Genomic DNA, 15458 nt, shown 5'->3' with positions numbered 1-15458 from the left:
GCCAGAACAGACAGGGACCTTGCAAAGGACACAGTCAACCATGATAATGAAGAAATAAAAAGAAGGAAATGAATAAGACCCAGTTTTCCCTTTTCTAATTTGTGTATCACTTCTTATTTATGAAGTAATATTGTAGAACTTCTATCACTTGTAATATTAAGGAATGTGCATAACCTTAAGTCATTTGGATCTGCAAATAACACACAGAGATATGTTTTAATCTTGGAGAAAGAAACAATTTAAATGAGAACGTAAAATGTGGATTATATAGAACTATAAGTATGTGTTTGTATGCCAGATATTTGTTGTGTTTTCCTAAATGAAAAGCATATATGCATACATTACATAATTCAATTTTTAAAAATTCCTGATACATACTTCTGACCTTTACAATCTTCCATTGCTTCCCTTGACCCTGCTCCCATTCTACATATTACAATCACAAATTATTTAGGAAAAGAATAGGTAAGCAGGTGGATAGGAAAGGATATGAACAGATGGGACAGAAGGTGAGGGATAAATTATTATGGCCTATGTATCAGAATAAATTACTATAATTAAACAATTAACACTTACTTAAAGATACCTACCAAATAGTAGGGAACACTAGGTCTAAAAATTAAGTTGGTTTTATCAGTACAGATAGATGGAGGTTCAAGGTCCAAGAACTTCTGTCAAACTGAAGTGTGGGAGAAAGTGCCTTCAACTTATGCAAAGAGACATGAAATAGTAAGGTAAGGAGGGGAATGATTTATGAAAAGAATAAGTCAGTTGACAGTAACCCAATATAGCAGGGAAAGAAGTGGATTATTATTCAATTATGAATCATTTTTTTTATTTTAATGATCCTGTTCTTATTTAATTTTTCTATACACCTTTCTGATTGCTTTTCAGCTTTTCATCTGACTAGTTACCACCTCAGCACACTTAACTGCTCAAAAATAGGTACTGGTAGGAATCCTTTTGAATAAAACTACCCACAATTCAGCATCACTAGAGTATCATTTTGTTTCTCCTTTACTCACAATTTCTAAAACTCAGAAGGCTCTTATTTTTTGATTAACCACAGCAGACAGATTTGCCTCTCATTTATGTACATGACCTACTGTGACTGCACTTGGAAGAAATGCTTCCATGATGAATAAGCTGCCTCAAAGATGTTAGGTTGCCATCTTGGACTGATTTTTTGGCCAATTTCCTTGGTATGATAATTCTTACAGTAACTTGCATGGCAATACTATGGAATATTTGATCCCTAAGAAAAAATTTTAAAAACCATTAAATAAGAAAGCAATCTTATAAGCTGGTTGTATCCTTTTCTTCACTGTACAATGTTCAAGCCAAATAAATGTGAGGCATTATCTGTGGATATCATAGTAGACATTGCACAATGCTAAAACTGCTTTGCCTTCCCTCTCTAGGCAGAGGCCCGTTTGCTGCCCCTGTAGTACACTGTGCTCACTCTTAATCAAAAAGATTCAAAAAGATTCTTTTTCGTCCTGTCAGGCAAATCAGATCATTTCTAGGTATGGCCTCATCCTGATGAAAGTAAAAACTCATACCATACTCTAAGGACATCTTCCTGAAGCCTCAGGGCTTCCACTGCCACTGAATTTACTTGTTATCTTTCTCTTTTTATCACAAAAAAGGAGTCAGGATTTAGTTTGTGATTCAAAGGTTCTGGTCACTGCCTGGGGTCATAGCTATTTCTGCCACTTACTAGGTATATGCCCTTGTGCAAGTTAAAGATCCTTCCTGTGCTAACACTGTCTATGAAAAATAAAAACTAAAGAGCACTTATAGCATAGTGAAGAATAAATGATAGGGCTTCCCTGGTGGCGCAGTGGTTGAGAGTCCGCCTGCCGATGCAGGGGACATGGGTTCGTGCCCCAGTCCGGGAAGATCCCATATGCCGCAGAGAGGCTGGGCCCGTGAGCCATGGCCGCTGAGCCTGCATGTTTGGAGCCTATGCTCCGCAACGGGAGAGGCCACAACAGTGAGAGGCCTGAGTACCGCTGGGTGGGGGGGGGGGAGAATAAATGATAGCACCTGGCCAGAATAGAGCTGCCACTGGCAGGGGCTAGGGATGGGTGTGGAATGATGACGTCAGAATTAACTGAGAGGAAAATAATGATGATATTTTGTGATTGTGATGATTGTGATGATAATAATGTTCTATATTTGGTAAGGATTTGGATAACAGATCTAAGCATTTATTAAACCTCAGTGAATATACAATTAAAATTTGGGCATTTCATTTTATGTAAACTTAACTCAAAGAAAAACTATAGACAAATATTTAACTCTTCTTAATGAAATACATGCTGAAATATTTACGGTAAAGTATGCTGATGTTTGCAGTTTACCTTGAAATGCATCAAAAAATAAGAGACTAATGGATGGATAGAGGGTGGAGAGATGGATAAGTGATAAAAGCAGAGTAAAATGTTAACGGTAGAATCTTGGTGGTGGGTACATCAGTGATCGCTGTAAAATTCTTTCAACTTGGCTTTATGTTTGAGGGAAGGAAACTACTACTTTTTCCATAAACTTTTGATCCCAAATTATGATTTACTTAAATTAAAAAAGAAAAAAAAACCCTCTGGCATTCTTATATAAAAATCAATTACTTGCATTTCATTTATTACTTCCTAAAAAGTTTAACCACGCATGTAATCCAGGTAGTTACAGTTAATAAGATGACACATACACAAAAAGCAACTATTAGAATAAAGTAGGTAGAGACTTCCCTGGTGGCACAGTGGTTAAGAATCGGCCTGCCAATGCAGGGGACACGGGTTTGAACCCTGGTCCAGGAAGATCCCACATGCCGCGGAGCAACTAAGCCCATGTGCCACAACTACTGAGCCTGCACTCTAGAGCCCGAGAGCCACAACTACTGAAGCCCGAGCACCTACAGCCTGTGCTCCACAACAAGAGAAGCCCGCCTGCCCACTCTCTGCAATTAGAGAAAGCCCAAGCGCAGCAACGAAGACCAAATGCAGCCAAAAAAAAAAAGAATAGAGTAGGTAGAAAGAGAAGATAAAAAGCAAATGTAATTTTACTGTATGATAAATCTCCCTCAAATAGTTTTCTATTTATTGAATACCTCTAATGGTACACTATTTTAAAAAATTTCAACGGCCTACACATTATTCAAAAGGTGCTGTTAATGGATTTAGTGCTGAAAATGCTTCAATTTGTCATTTCTGATGAGGGGATATCAAATGATCAGATGATTTTATTTTATATAGCTCAGACTTAAACCATGAGCAATAGATGGCGGTTAATGAACAAGATACGCAAATATATGTTGAGTTTCAAAAGGTTAGTTAAGTTAGGAGCTGCAACTTATCTACCTAACAAGGTTAAGCAATGTTTATAGCAAGAGAGCAGAGGTACAACAGGAAAAGAAAAGGGAAGGCTGGATGTGGGGTGGTAAGCGCTCCTGGGAATTAACTTCAAGTTGAAAGAACTGTTGGCACTTGTCGGAGCTTTACAGCTGGGTAAAATATTAATTATGGCTTAAGTAGGTATTGATAAGAAAATACAAAACGCTCCTTATGCATTTGAATAATAGTTTTTTTCAAAAAATTCACTTACTTGATTGTCATTTTCATTATCTTTGATAACCAAATACCTCAGTAAGTTTAATGAAGCCATTATCCTGTTAATTAAAAATATATAATTTGTTACATACAGTACAGTTTCATATAATCAACAATTTCAATGAATAAAGGTAAGTTAAAACCTTGGGTATATTTCCACAATTATGTTTGCCATTAGAAGCTTCTCCCTTTAAAATACCTTATCAGCAAATGACGAGGTGGCCAAGTGGTTGAGGCGATGGACTGCTAAAATATCTTATCACACATCTCACCCCCTTAACATAACGTATTACTTTTGTTCTCCAAGTTCACAAAATATAATTGTGAAAATTACTATTCGTTTTTCCCCCAAGGGAGACTTGTTATCTTTAATGTTCGAGAGTACCATCTTTTGTTTCCTGAATTTTAAGATTCCTTTGAAAAATGCTTACAACCGTTTCTCAACGTTCATTCGAGTATACTGAAAGTAAAATTACATGTTGTATATGAAAAAAATTGATGTATGTCCTCGAAATAAAATCCAAATGTATAAGCCTTCTATAAGTTATATACACGAAATTCTTAGTGTTTAGTCACCAGTGCTATAGTCCCAAATCTCTATGAGCTAGGTACATCAAAGGTACAAAATCATACTGTTAGTCATAGTTCTGGAAAGGAGAATTTTTAATTTTGTTTTTATATAATATCTAATTACTTAAATATATGAAAATCTTTATGTAATTTGATGAACTAACCACTGATTATAAAATCACAGAAAAATACGTTTTATTTTCCTTTAGGTTCCCAAAGCAGGGGTTTCACATTTTATTCTGAATTTACTACATGAACCTTAGTAATGGTCACCTCACCTATCTGAGTTTTGCAGTAGATCTGTTTCAGCACCCTCTGGGAGAAAAAGTACCAAATCTAGAAGGGAAATCAGCTGCGGTCCTGTAAACCATTTGTTATATGTTCTCTGAGAAGCAAAAGAAAAATTGAGAAAGGCTTTAAATAATAGGTTGTTAGATATATGTGTTTTTCTAATACCTTGATACTACAAAAATAAGCTATTACACATTTAAAATATATATTTTTAACTTTAATTTCCATTCTTTCATTCACTATTTCTGGACACCTAGAACAAACTCTGCTAGTTTGAAAGCACTGGTGTGCTCTTTCTCTGTTCTCTATATGGAATTACTGAGTATTCACAAATAGACTTCAGTTTCCATTAACATTTCACAAAATACAGCAAAACAAAAAAGTCATATTATCAGTTTTAAAAATTAATACAATTTAAATCTATAGTTAACAAATTTCAAAATCCAGGTTTTTAAAAAAGAAATGGAGAAAAAAATATACCGGCATACCTCATTTTACTGCACTTCCCTTTACTGCATTTTTTACATATTGAAGATTTATGGCAACTCTGTGTCAAGCAACTCTATCAGCACCATTTTTCCAACAGCATTTACTCACTTCACATCTGTGTCACATTTTGATATTCTCAAAATTTTCAAACTTTCATTAATATATATTTGTCATAGTGATCTGTGATCAGTGATCTCTGATGTTACAATCGTTAACTCCTTTGGGGCACCATGAACCACGCTCATATAAGACGATGAACTTAATCAAAACGTGCTGTGTGTGTGTTCCAACTGCTCCAATGACTGGCCATTCCCCCATCTCTCTCCTTCTCCTCGGGCCTCCCTATTCCCTGAGACACAACAATATTGAAATTAGGCCAATTAATAACCCTACAAAGTATTCAAGTGAAAGGAAGAGTCATATATGTCTCATTTATCAAAAGCTAGAAATGATTAAGCTTAGTGAGGAAGCATGTCGAAGGCCGAGATAGGCCTCTTGTGCCAAACAGTTAAGCCAAGCTGTGAAGGCAAAGGAAAAGTTCTTGAAGGAAATTAAAAGTGCTGCTCCAGTGAACACATGAATGATAAGAAAGTGAAACAGCCTTATTGCTGATATGGAGACAGTTTTAGTGGTCTGGATAGAAGATCAAACCAGCCACAACAGTCTATTAAGCCAAAACGTAATCCAGAGCAAGGTCCTAACTCTTCAATTTTATGAAGGCTAAGAGAGGTGAGAAAGCTGCAGAAGAAATGCTTGAAGCTAGCAGAGGTTGGTTCTTGAGATTTAAGGAAAGCAGCCATCTCCAGAACATAAAAGTGCAAGGTGAAGCAGCAAGTGCTGACATAGAAGCTGCAGTGAGTTATCCAGAAAATCCAGCTAAGGTAATTAATGAAGGTAGCTATACGAACCAAAAGACTTTCAATGTATATGAAAACAGTCTTACACTGAAACAAGATGCCATCTAGGCTTTCACAGCTAAAGGAGAAAATTCCTGACTTCAAAGCTTCAAAGGACAGGCTGACTCTCAGAGTAATACAGCTGGTGGCTTGAAGTTGAAGCCAATGCTTAAACTTTACCATTCCAAAAATTCTAGGGCCTGTAAGAATCATGCCAAATCTACTCTGCCTGTGCTATATAAATGGAACAACAAAACCTTGATGACAGCGCGTATGTTTGTAACATGGTTTACTGAATATCTTAACCCTACTGTTGAGACCTACTGCTCAGAAAAAAAGACTACTTTCAAAATATTACTGCTCACTGACAATGTACCTCATCCCCCAAAAGCTCTAATGGAGATGTAAAATGAGATTAATGTTGTCTCCACGCCTGCTAACACAGTATCCATTCTGCAGCCCATGGAAAAAGGAGTAATTTCAATTTCAACTTTAAAGTCTTATTCTTTAAGAAATACATTTCATAAAGCTATAGCTGCCATAGACAGTGATTCTTCTGATGGATCTGCACAGAGCAAATTGAAAACCTTCCGGAATCATTCCTGATTCATGGGGAAAAGGTCAAAATATCAACCTTCACAGGAGTTTGGAAGAAGTTGATTCCAACCCTCAAAGATGACTAGGAAGAGTTCAAGACTTCAGTGGAGGAAGTAACTACAAATGTGGTGGAAATAGCAAGAGAACTAGAATTAGAAGTGGAGCCTGAAGATGTGACTGAATTGCTGCAATCTCAATGATAAAATCTGAACGGATGAAGAGTTGCTTCTCATGGGTGGGCAAAGAAAATTGTTTCTTGACACGGAATGGACTCCTGGTGAAGATGCTATGAAGACTGTTGAAATAACAACAAAGGATTTAGAATATTACATAAACTTAGTTGATACAGCGGTGGCAGAGTTTGAGAGGATTGACTCTAATTTTCAAAGAAGTTCTACTGTAGGTAAAATGCTGTCAAACCACATTGTCACACAGAAATCATTCATGAAAGGAAGAGTCAATCTGTGTGGCAATCTTCATTGTTGTCTTATGTTAAGAAATTGCCTCAGACACCCCAACCTTCAGCAACCACCGCCTTGATCAGTCAGCTGCCATCAACATTGAGGCAAGACCCTCCACCAGCAAAAAGATTACAAGTCACTGAAAGCTCAGATGATGGTTAGCATTTTATAGGAATAAAGTATTTTAAAATTAAGGTATGTACATTGTTTTTTATAGATATAATATTGCACTTAACAGACTAAAATATAGTGTAATTAAGTTTGATATGCACTGGGGAAACCAAAAAATTTGTGTGCCTTGCTTTACTGAGATTTTTGCTTTATGATGGTGGTCTGGAACTAAACCCGCACTATCTCTGAGGTATGCCTGTACCCTAATACTAGAGATATAAAAGGTCCACAGAGCAAAATTCTACATTAATAAATTCCACAAATGAATAAATATATCCTACAAAATAAATTGATAAATGACACCTTAGTTATGCTCTTACCTTTAATGACATGTCAATTTGATTTTTGATATTTTGAATAATAAAGGCCTCCACACCTGAGTGATTACTTGTATTCAATAAGCACCTTTAAAGCAAAATTACAATACATTTGAAATTATCTAGGCTGCATTATAATTAAATGATAATGAAAGTTTTACAAATTCAAATGGGGTATGTGCTATTTCTAGGAACACAAAAACCAGTGCATACAATTAGCAAGGTGATCAACCAATTACAAAGTCCCCTATTATGATTTCTGCCCTCATTAACTGGCAAATTCTATTTTAACTGGGTCTTTCCGACACGGAATTTCTATTAAACCAAATTTGAATCTTTTTATGCATATAGTTGCAGTGATTTAACATGGCAAGGATGGTCACTAGTGTAATAGCCTAAAAACTCCCCAAATTATTCCCTGTTAGACTAGTCTGGTTAGACTAACTTAATTGCAAAGAAAGGAAACTCAGTAATGAGCTTAAGAAGAAGGGGGAGATTTTGGGGTAGGAATACAGGTAGATCAGAATAGGAAGCTGGTAGAAGACATAAGCATCAAACTGAGGTTTCATAAACCTGCTATGACTCTATCAATAGAAATGAAAAAAAGATAAAATCAAGAGTGCTAGTATTGGCCAATCCCAAAGAACACTCCTTAGCACTCTGACATTGCCCCAATTTGGTTTTAACTCATTTTTATTACCTAGGTATCAACAAACTAAGGTCTGCAGGCCAAATCCAGCCTACTACCTGTTTTGTTTTATTGGAACACACTTACCCCCACTACAAAGTTGAGCAGCTGCAACAGAGACCGTGTGGCCCACAAAGACTATACTTACTTATGGTCCTTTAAAAAAGTTTGCTGATCTTCAACTCAGAGAGTTGCTAGAATCTTTTCCTCCTCAAACAGTACTATTAATAAGCTCCACTGTTAAAGTGTATATAGCCTGTCAAAAGTTATAACTCCAGGGCTTCCCTGGTGGCGCAGTGGTTGAGGGTCCGCCTGCTGAGGCAGGGGACACGGGTTCCTGCCCCGGTCCAGGAGGATCCCACATGCCGTGGAGCGGCTGGGCCCATGAGCCATGGCCACTGAGCCTGCACGTCTGGAGCCTGTGCTCCGCAGCGGGAGAGGCCACAGCAGAGAGAGGCCCGCGTACCGCCAAAAAAAAAAAAAGTTATAACTCCAGAGCCATTAATTTCAACTGTGAATAATGGACATTATTGACATATGTAAAGCTCTAGCCGGAGCCCCACCAATCTCAGTTTAATCTTCTAAGTCTATTTTAATTTTAGAGTATTTCAATTAAACTGAAATATATACTATTATTCATGTAATATATATATATGTATCCATAATTTTTGATTAACCCTTCACTACCTATCACAGAGAAGAGAATTTATTATGATATGGCTTCCAAGTAGAGAAGAATTACATGTAAAACATACCGAAATACAGTAACCTAGAATAATTAATGGCATTAATTTGGTTTTTAATCAACCACACATTTCGCAATTAACCATTGATACATACCTAAATAAAGTATATTTGCCTTGTGGATCCAACTTGTTAATATACAGCTGAAGCATAGCTAAACCCTTTTTCCTCTAAAATGGAACAAATAATATTGTTATATAAACTAAAGATTATTTATTAAAATTTCTCACTGTAACTCATTTAGTTCCAGACATTTACATACCAGTGTCTCAGTGGGGCAGAGTGTCATTACTTTGACTAAGCCCTGGAAATTAAAAAAATTTTAATTCAAACGTTAGATTATATTGACTACAAAGAAACAACTATATTATCAATGGACACTAAAAATTCAGAGAAATGAGGGCAAGAGATTTAAAGATGAAGTAAATTTTTCCCTGAGCCTTTCATTCTACTGTTTTGTCTACAGGGAGCTTAGTACAATCCATTTTGTAAGTGCTATTGAGTGGGTGTTACAAAGTATATCGTTAGAAGTAATTTTCAATTATGTCTAGAGTGGCAAAAAAAATGAAACCGAACATACAGAAATATAATCCATTAATTTAAAATAATCAGGCTTATTATACTAACAAAAGCCATATTTTTCTATTTAAATAGTGGAAAAACAATTTTCTACATTGACATCTACGGTAAGACCTACTTGGCTATGATAACTAACAAACAGTATAACTAATAAACAGGCAAAATAAATCACAGGAGGGAAAAAAAAATGTCTTTGTAGTAATGAGTTATACACGCCTTGATGGAGTTCTGAGGACTTGAGTTATGATAAAAGTAAAGGAGGGCTTCCCTGGTGGCGCAGTGGTTGAGAGTCCGCCTGCCGATGCAGGGGACGCAGGTTCGTGCCCCGGTCTGGGAGGATCCCACGTGCCGCGGAGCGGCTGGGCCCGTGAGCCATGGCCGCTGAGCCTGCGTGTCCGGAGCCTGTGCTCCGCGGCGGGAGAGTCCACAACAGTGAGAGGCCCGCGTAACGCAAAAAAAAAAAAAAGTAAAGGACCTTCATTTTCCAGGGTTTCTACAGAACCAAAGTGTTGAGGACACAAGTTATATTTTTCCACTAGATGCTATGCTGTCAACTATAGTAGTCACTAGCCACATACAGCTATTTAAGTTTAAATTAATTTAAATTAAATAAAATTTAGAATTCAGTTCCACATTTCAAGTGAACATCTCAAGTGTTCAATGTGGCTAGTGGCTTTCAAACTGTATGGCACAGATAATAGGACAATTTTACTATCACCAAAAGTTCTATTGGACGGCAAGGCACTAGAGTTTTCAAAGGATATGGAGAAGAAAGTGAGAGGAGTCTGAAAAGACCTTTACTTAAGTTCAGAATAGGAAAGGGGCTTATTTCGAGATTAGAATACATATTTTACTTACCTGAGGTACAGTAAGAAAACTCTTGATTTCTAAGTACTGGTGAAGTAGACTGTTGTCCTCTATTCTCAATAAACCATTCTCCAACAGATACTACAGATGAAAATATACGCAGAGATACATATATGGTAAAGTCAACAGCTGTATTTGTTAACATGACTATGTATTTAAATTATAATGGGTGCAAACAAATCTTACCAATCCTTTGGAGAAAACAGACTCCTCTGTTCTGGAAGAGAATATTAAAATTTATCAACATGGTTTTCTAAATTGCTTCAGAATTATTCTTCATTTTAGGAAAAATAAAGCAAAAATTGAAATTTAAATACTTAAAAAATACATATTAAGGAGAAATTCTATTGAAGAACCTAGTCAAAATTCTTAACCCACCTTTGATCTGTCTTTTGATTTGGCTACTGATATCCAAATCTAACCAAAAGCAGCCCATTCAGGGCTTATTTCCTGGTATCAGATCAGTAGATCTTCAACAGTAACTGCTAAGAAATCAGTTATACCTGATATAATACTAAGTATTCTAATTGATTAATCGGTAAGATCTTCTCTTTATATATATATATGTATGTATATATATATATATATAAATGCTTTCCATTTGTGATTATTAAGTTTTACAATCACTGTTAACTAAATATTTAAGATCTGTGGCAATAAATATTATCTCAGGCTCCAGGTTCTTATTCTAACCATACAAGGAATTAAAAATGTTATGTTTTTTGGCTCAATGACTAAACAGTTTGGAAATCTTAAGACTATAGAACTTAAGATTGAAATCAATACATATTCTCATTTTATGAATATAACAGAAGCTAAATAAAAATGTAAAATCATTAAGACATACATAATACAGTAAATTTACAGAGTTAATAACTACTTGTGCCAGGAGACCCTTGGAAATTCCTGCCTTGTAGGCTGAGGCTTTGGACATTTGCCATGTTACTAATCTTCCTTCACCTGGGAAGAGATGGGATTAATAAACTGTCACCAGTATTCCTAGAGGATAAGGCCCTGACTGATCTCAAGAGATAATTTAAACATGTTACAGAAAAAGAAAACAAAGCATATAGAGTTTGGCAAAATTCTTAAATATCTGTCTGGGAAAACTATGCATACCTGTTACTTGGTAATTTTTTTTAAAAAGGGGAAGTCTTCCTTCTTATTAGTGCCTCAAATGAGAAAAGCTATTGAATGATATCACTATCAATAATCTAAGTTATAAAAGATGGAGTTAAGACACTTCCTTCCTTTTGATGCAGTTCACAGATTGTGTCCATGAAGCAAAACCAAGGATGAATTTCTTTTATTGACCACCCCTCCTTAGATCGGACAAGGCTGCAGTGGGATAGAGGTGGTTTAATTTATCAACTTCTGAAATAAGCAAAGAAACCTTAGAAGCAGATGACTGGAAACCTCCTTAGAAGACAATATTTAAAAATTATCTTTAGTTTAAAATAAGAGGTTTTGTTGTAAAAACCTCCTTGGTTCATTTCTATCTCTGCTGTGAATATCTGCTTCACTATTTTATAAAATAATCAATTAATTAACTAGGGTCTGGCAAAGAGAAAGTAGTCTCCCCTGATCTTGACAAGGACTATTTTAACATTACTATTTAATTCTAAGATGCCATCTAAATGATCTTACCTTTGTAAAAGGACTTCAATATGCCCCATATTAAACTGCAAAAGGTATGATGGGCTAAAATAGAAAAAAAAATGTATATATAAACACACACACATACACACGCACTTTTAGTTTTACATACATAAATACTGTTATGGGTTGAATTGTGTCCCCTCAAAAAAGATAAGCTGGGGCTTCCCTGGTGGCGCAGCGGTTGAGAGTCTGCCTGCCGATGCAGGGGACACGGGTTCGTGCCCAGGTTCGGGAAGATCCCGCATGACGCGGAGCGGCTGGGCCCGTGAGCCATGGCCGCTGAGCCTGTGCGTCTGGAGCCTGTGCTCCGCAATGGGAGAGGCCACGGCAGTGAGAGGCCCGCGTACCGCCAAAAAAAAAAAAAAAAAAGATATGCTGGAGTCCTAACTGCCAGTATCTCAACATATGACCTTATATGGAGAAAAAGTCTCTCTTTCTTAAAAAGTTGGGGTAGTGATGGGCAGGGACAGAGCAGGAACCCCCCCCACCCTAGGGACAGGATCTTTACAGAGGTAATCAAGATAAACTGAGGTCATTAATATGAGTCTTAATCCAGTATGACTGGTATCCTTATAAAAAAGGGAAATGTGGACAGAGACAAGCACACAGGGAGAATTCTATATGAACATGAAGGCAGAGACTGGAGTGATGCATCTACAAGCCAAAGAACATCAAGGACTGCCAGTAAACCACCAGAAGCTAGGCAAGAAGCATGGAACAGATTCTCCTGCACAGCCCTCAGAAGGAACCAATCCTGACCACACCTTGACCTCAGACTTCTAACCTCTAGAATGATAAGATAATAAATTTCTGTTATTTTAAGCTATCCACAGTGTGTGGTACTTTGTTATGGCAGCTCTAGCACACTAATATACATACCTAAGTCATTTTGGTGGTCGAGTGTGATTAAGGGTATATGCTCTGGGGTCAGACAGAACTATGTTTAAATTCCACCTATCCTACTAACTAGTTGTATGATCCTGGGTGGTATGTATCGTAACTTGTCTAAGCTAGTTATTTTCATCTGTAAAATGAGATAGTGCTCTATTTAAAAGGGTTATTATAAAGATTAGATAATGTATACAAAGCTGTTATAGTGTTTAATACGTGGTAAACATGCAAGTGGTAGCTATTATTGCTATATTTACATACAAATATACTCCCAGGTATATTCATACCTAAATATACAAATTACACAAATACACCCAAGGCCTGCAACACAAATACACAATCTTTATTATCATGGACCTTAAAGTCTAAAAGGTGTTACATTATAGAAATATGTATTTTTTTTAAAGTTTTGATTAAAAATTTAGTTTAAAAACTTTATGGGAAATGAAACACAAGGTCAAGGTCATTGTAACAGGAAGATTCAGCCTAAATTGGGTGGTAAAGAAGGCTTTCCTCAGAAAGCTATATTTAGGATAAAGATGGTTCTAAGCGTGTACAAAGATCTTATAGCAGGAAGGTTCATGACACATGTGAACAAGAAACCAGAAGATCTGTGTTACTGGAGCACAGTAAACAAGAGGAAAGGTGGTAGGAGATGAATCAGGACAATAAAGCAAGGACCAGATCATGCATAAGCTTGTCTCATGGGAAGGCATTTAAGACTTTATTCTTAGAGCCATTTAGGAAGCCACTGAAGGGTTTTCATTAGGGACGACTCTTAAAAGCTTCACTTTCTATGTGTTGAGAATAAATTGGATTAAAAGGGATTGAGGGTAGATATATAAATATCCACTCAGGATTACATTAATAATCCAGTGAAAAGATGATGGCAATTTAGACCACCCTATTGGTAAGTGGCCTAACAGCTTCAAAACCAAGCTCAGTTTAACACTTTGTGACTCTTGTCCCAATCATTCCTTAAGTCTATTTCAACACCTACCCACCCAACCACTTTCACTACTTGATGACTACTGGCTTTAAGGGATTATACACAGTAATATTTAGCATAAAAACAGGTTTTGTTTATACTTCATTGAAAATGTACTAGTACATTAATAAACACATATTGGACATTAGATAAATGAGTTTGATGCTATTCCTTTCAGAATATATAAATAAACAATAACTCCTACCTTAATACCATTGGAAGCTGATCAATACTGATGCCCTGTACAAATACTAGATATGCCAGAGAAGCCATAGAGTCTGATAACTGTTTGTCTTCTTCTTCCTCAAATTCAAGATAATCCCAAGTCTTCTTTTTCCTTCCATGATTAAAAATCATTTTGAGGAAAGGGTGTCCAATTGCTGATAAAAATCCCTGTGAAATGGATAAAAAAGGAAGCTATAGCAGACACTCTACTGTGCCCTCTCTCACCCCATATTCACATCCTATAAAATCCCCATCCTATAAAATCCCCTCCTCTTGAGTGTGGATGGGACCTGTGAGACTTGCTTCTAACCAACAGAATATGGCAAGATGCCACCCCTATGATTAGATTATGTTATATGACAAAAGTGAAGGGATTTTTGCAGATGTAATTAAAGTCCCAAGTCAGCTGATTTGAGTTGAGAAGAGACACTATTCTCCATGGGCCCGACTTAACAGGAAGAACGTTTTTAAACAGGATCCAGGCCCTCCTTAAGAGTCAGAAACTCACCCTTGCTGGCTTTAAAGAACTAATCTGCCGAGTTATGAGGGGGCCTATGAAGAGGGCTGTCTGTCAAGGAACCACAGGCAGCTTCTAGAAACTGAAAGTGTTCCCTGGCCAGCAAGAAAATGGGGACCTCAATCCTACAGGTTCAAGAAGATAAGTTTTTGCCAACAACCTGAAGGAACTAAGTGGGTGGGAAGATGAAAAAGTTCTGGAGATGGATGGTGGTGATCGTTACACAACAATGTAAATGTACTTAATGCCACTGAACTATACGGTTAATGGTTAAAATGGTAAATTTTATATATATTTTGTCACAATTTAAAAAATGCTTCAGAGATATTTGAGAACAATCTAAAAATGTGAGACATACAAGTATCATGAAATGACAGTAAACTACTCAAATGAAGAATATTCTAGGAATGCTCTACTGACCACTGTTTGCCTGGATACGGAATGGGCAGGAGGAACACTGGCCAGTGGCTGAAGAGACAGAGGAAACAGTACTGATACCTCAGGTCATATGGGCTCTTGTAGGAGAAAGAGAAGCATCCCTGCCTGAGTTAACTGACTACAGTTTTATGTTTGTTCATTTGTTTTAAGGGGGGAAGGAAAGAGAAAAAGAGAGCCTTAAGAAATACAAGGTCACTCCTATGCCTCTTATACCATTTCCAATTCTAGTGTGCTGGAAAGCACCTGACCTTCAGTATCCAATGAAATTAATCTGAGTTTTGGCTCTACCACCTATTAGCTGTTAGATACTGGTTTAGTTACCTAACCTCTTTAAAGCTTCAGTTTCCTTATCTAGAAAACGACATAATACGTATGTCAGTATTTATTGAGAAGCTCCACAAAAAAGTTTAAGAAAGTTAAGGTCACAACAAACTACTATATAGAAGTCAAGGGAATGACGGA

General features: G+C 36.7%; 1 protein-coding gene across 3 annotated transcripts in view; it reads right to left on the bottom strand.

The window, feature by feature from the left end:
• Positions 1–15458, bottom strand: part of GLMN (glomulin, FKBP associated protein) — a 42620-nt gene that overhangs the window by 11013 nt on the left and 16149 nt on the right. For all 3 annotated transcript variants that reach the window (XR_004484629.2, XM_004263023.4, XM_049714401.1), the window contains exons 8-16: positions 14022–14209; positions 11926–11979; positions 10465–10495; positions 10270–10359; positions 9095–9136; positions 8929–9002; positions 7404–7488; positions 4457–4563; positions 3604–3667 (exon numbers count right to left, since the gene is read on the bottom strand). Coding sequence is in view for 2 of the 3 variants with exons in the window: in XM_004263023.4 (XP_004263071.1) it covers positions 3604–3667; positions 4457–4563; positions 7404–7488; positions 8929–9002; positions 9095–9136; positions 10270–10359; positions 10465–10495; positions 11926–11979; positions 14022–14209 (735 nt within the window). In the remaining variant the exon portion in view is untranslated. The remainder of the gene's footprint in view (positions 1–3603; positions 3668–4456; positions 4564–7403; positions 7489–8928; positions 9003–9094; positions 9137–10269; positions 10360–10464; positions 10496–11925; positions 11980–14021; positions 14210–15458) is intronic.

Source organism: Orcinus orca, chromosome 1, assembly GCF_937001465.1.
Source record: "Orcinus orca chromosome 1, mOrcOrc1.1, whole genome shotgun sequence".
NCBI lineage: Eukaryota > Metazoa > Chordata > Mammalia > Artiodactyla > Delphinidae > Orcinus > Orcinus orca.
Note: the sequence above shows the minus strand (reverse complement) of the source record. Positions and strands in the feature narration are given on the sequence as shown.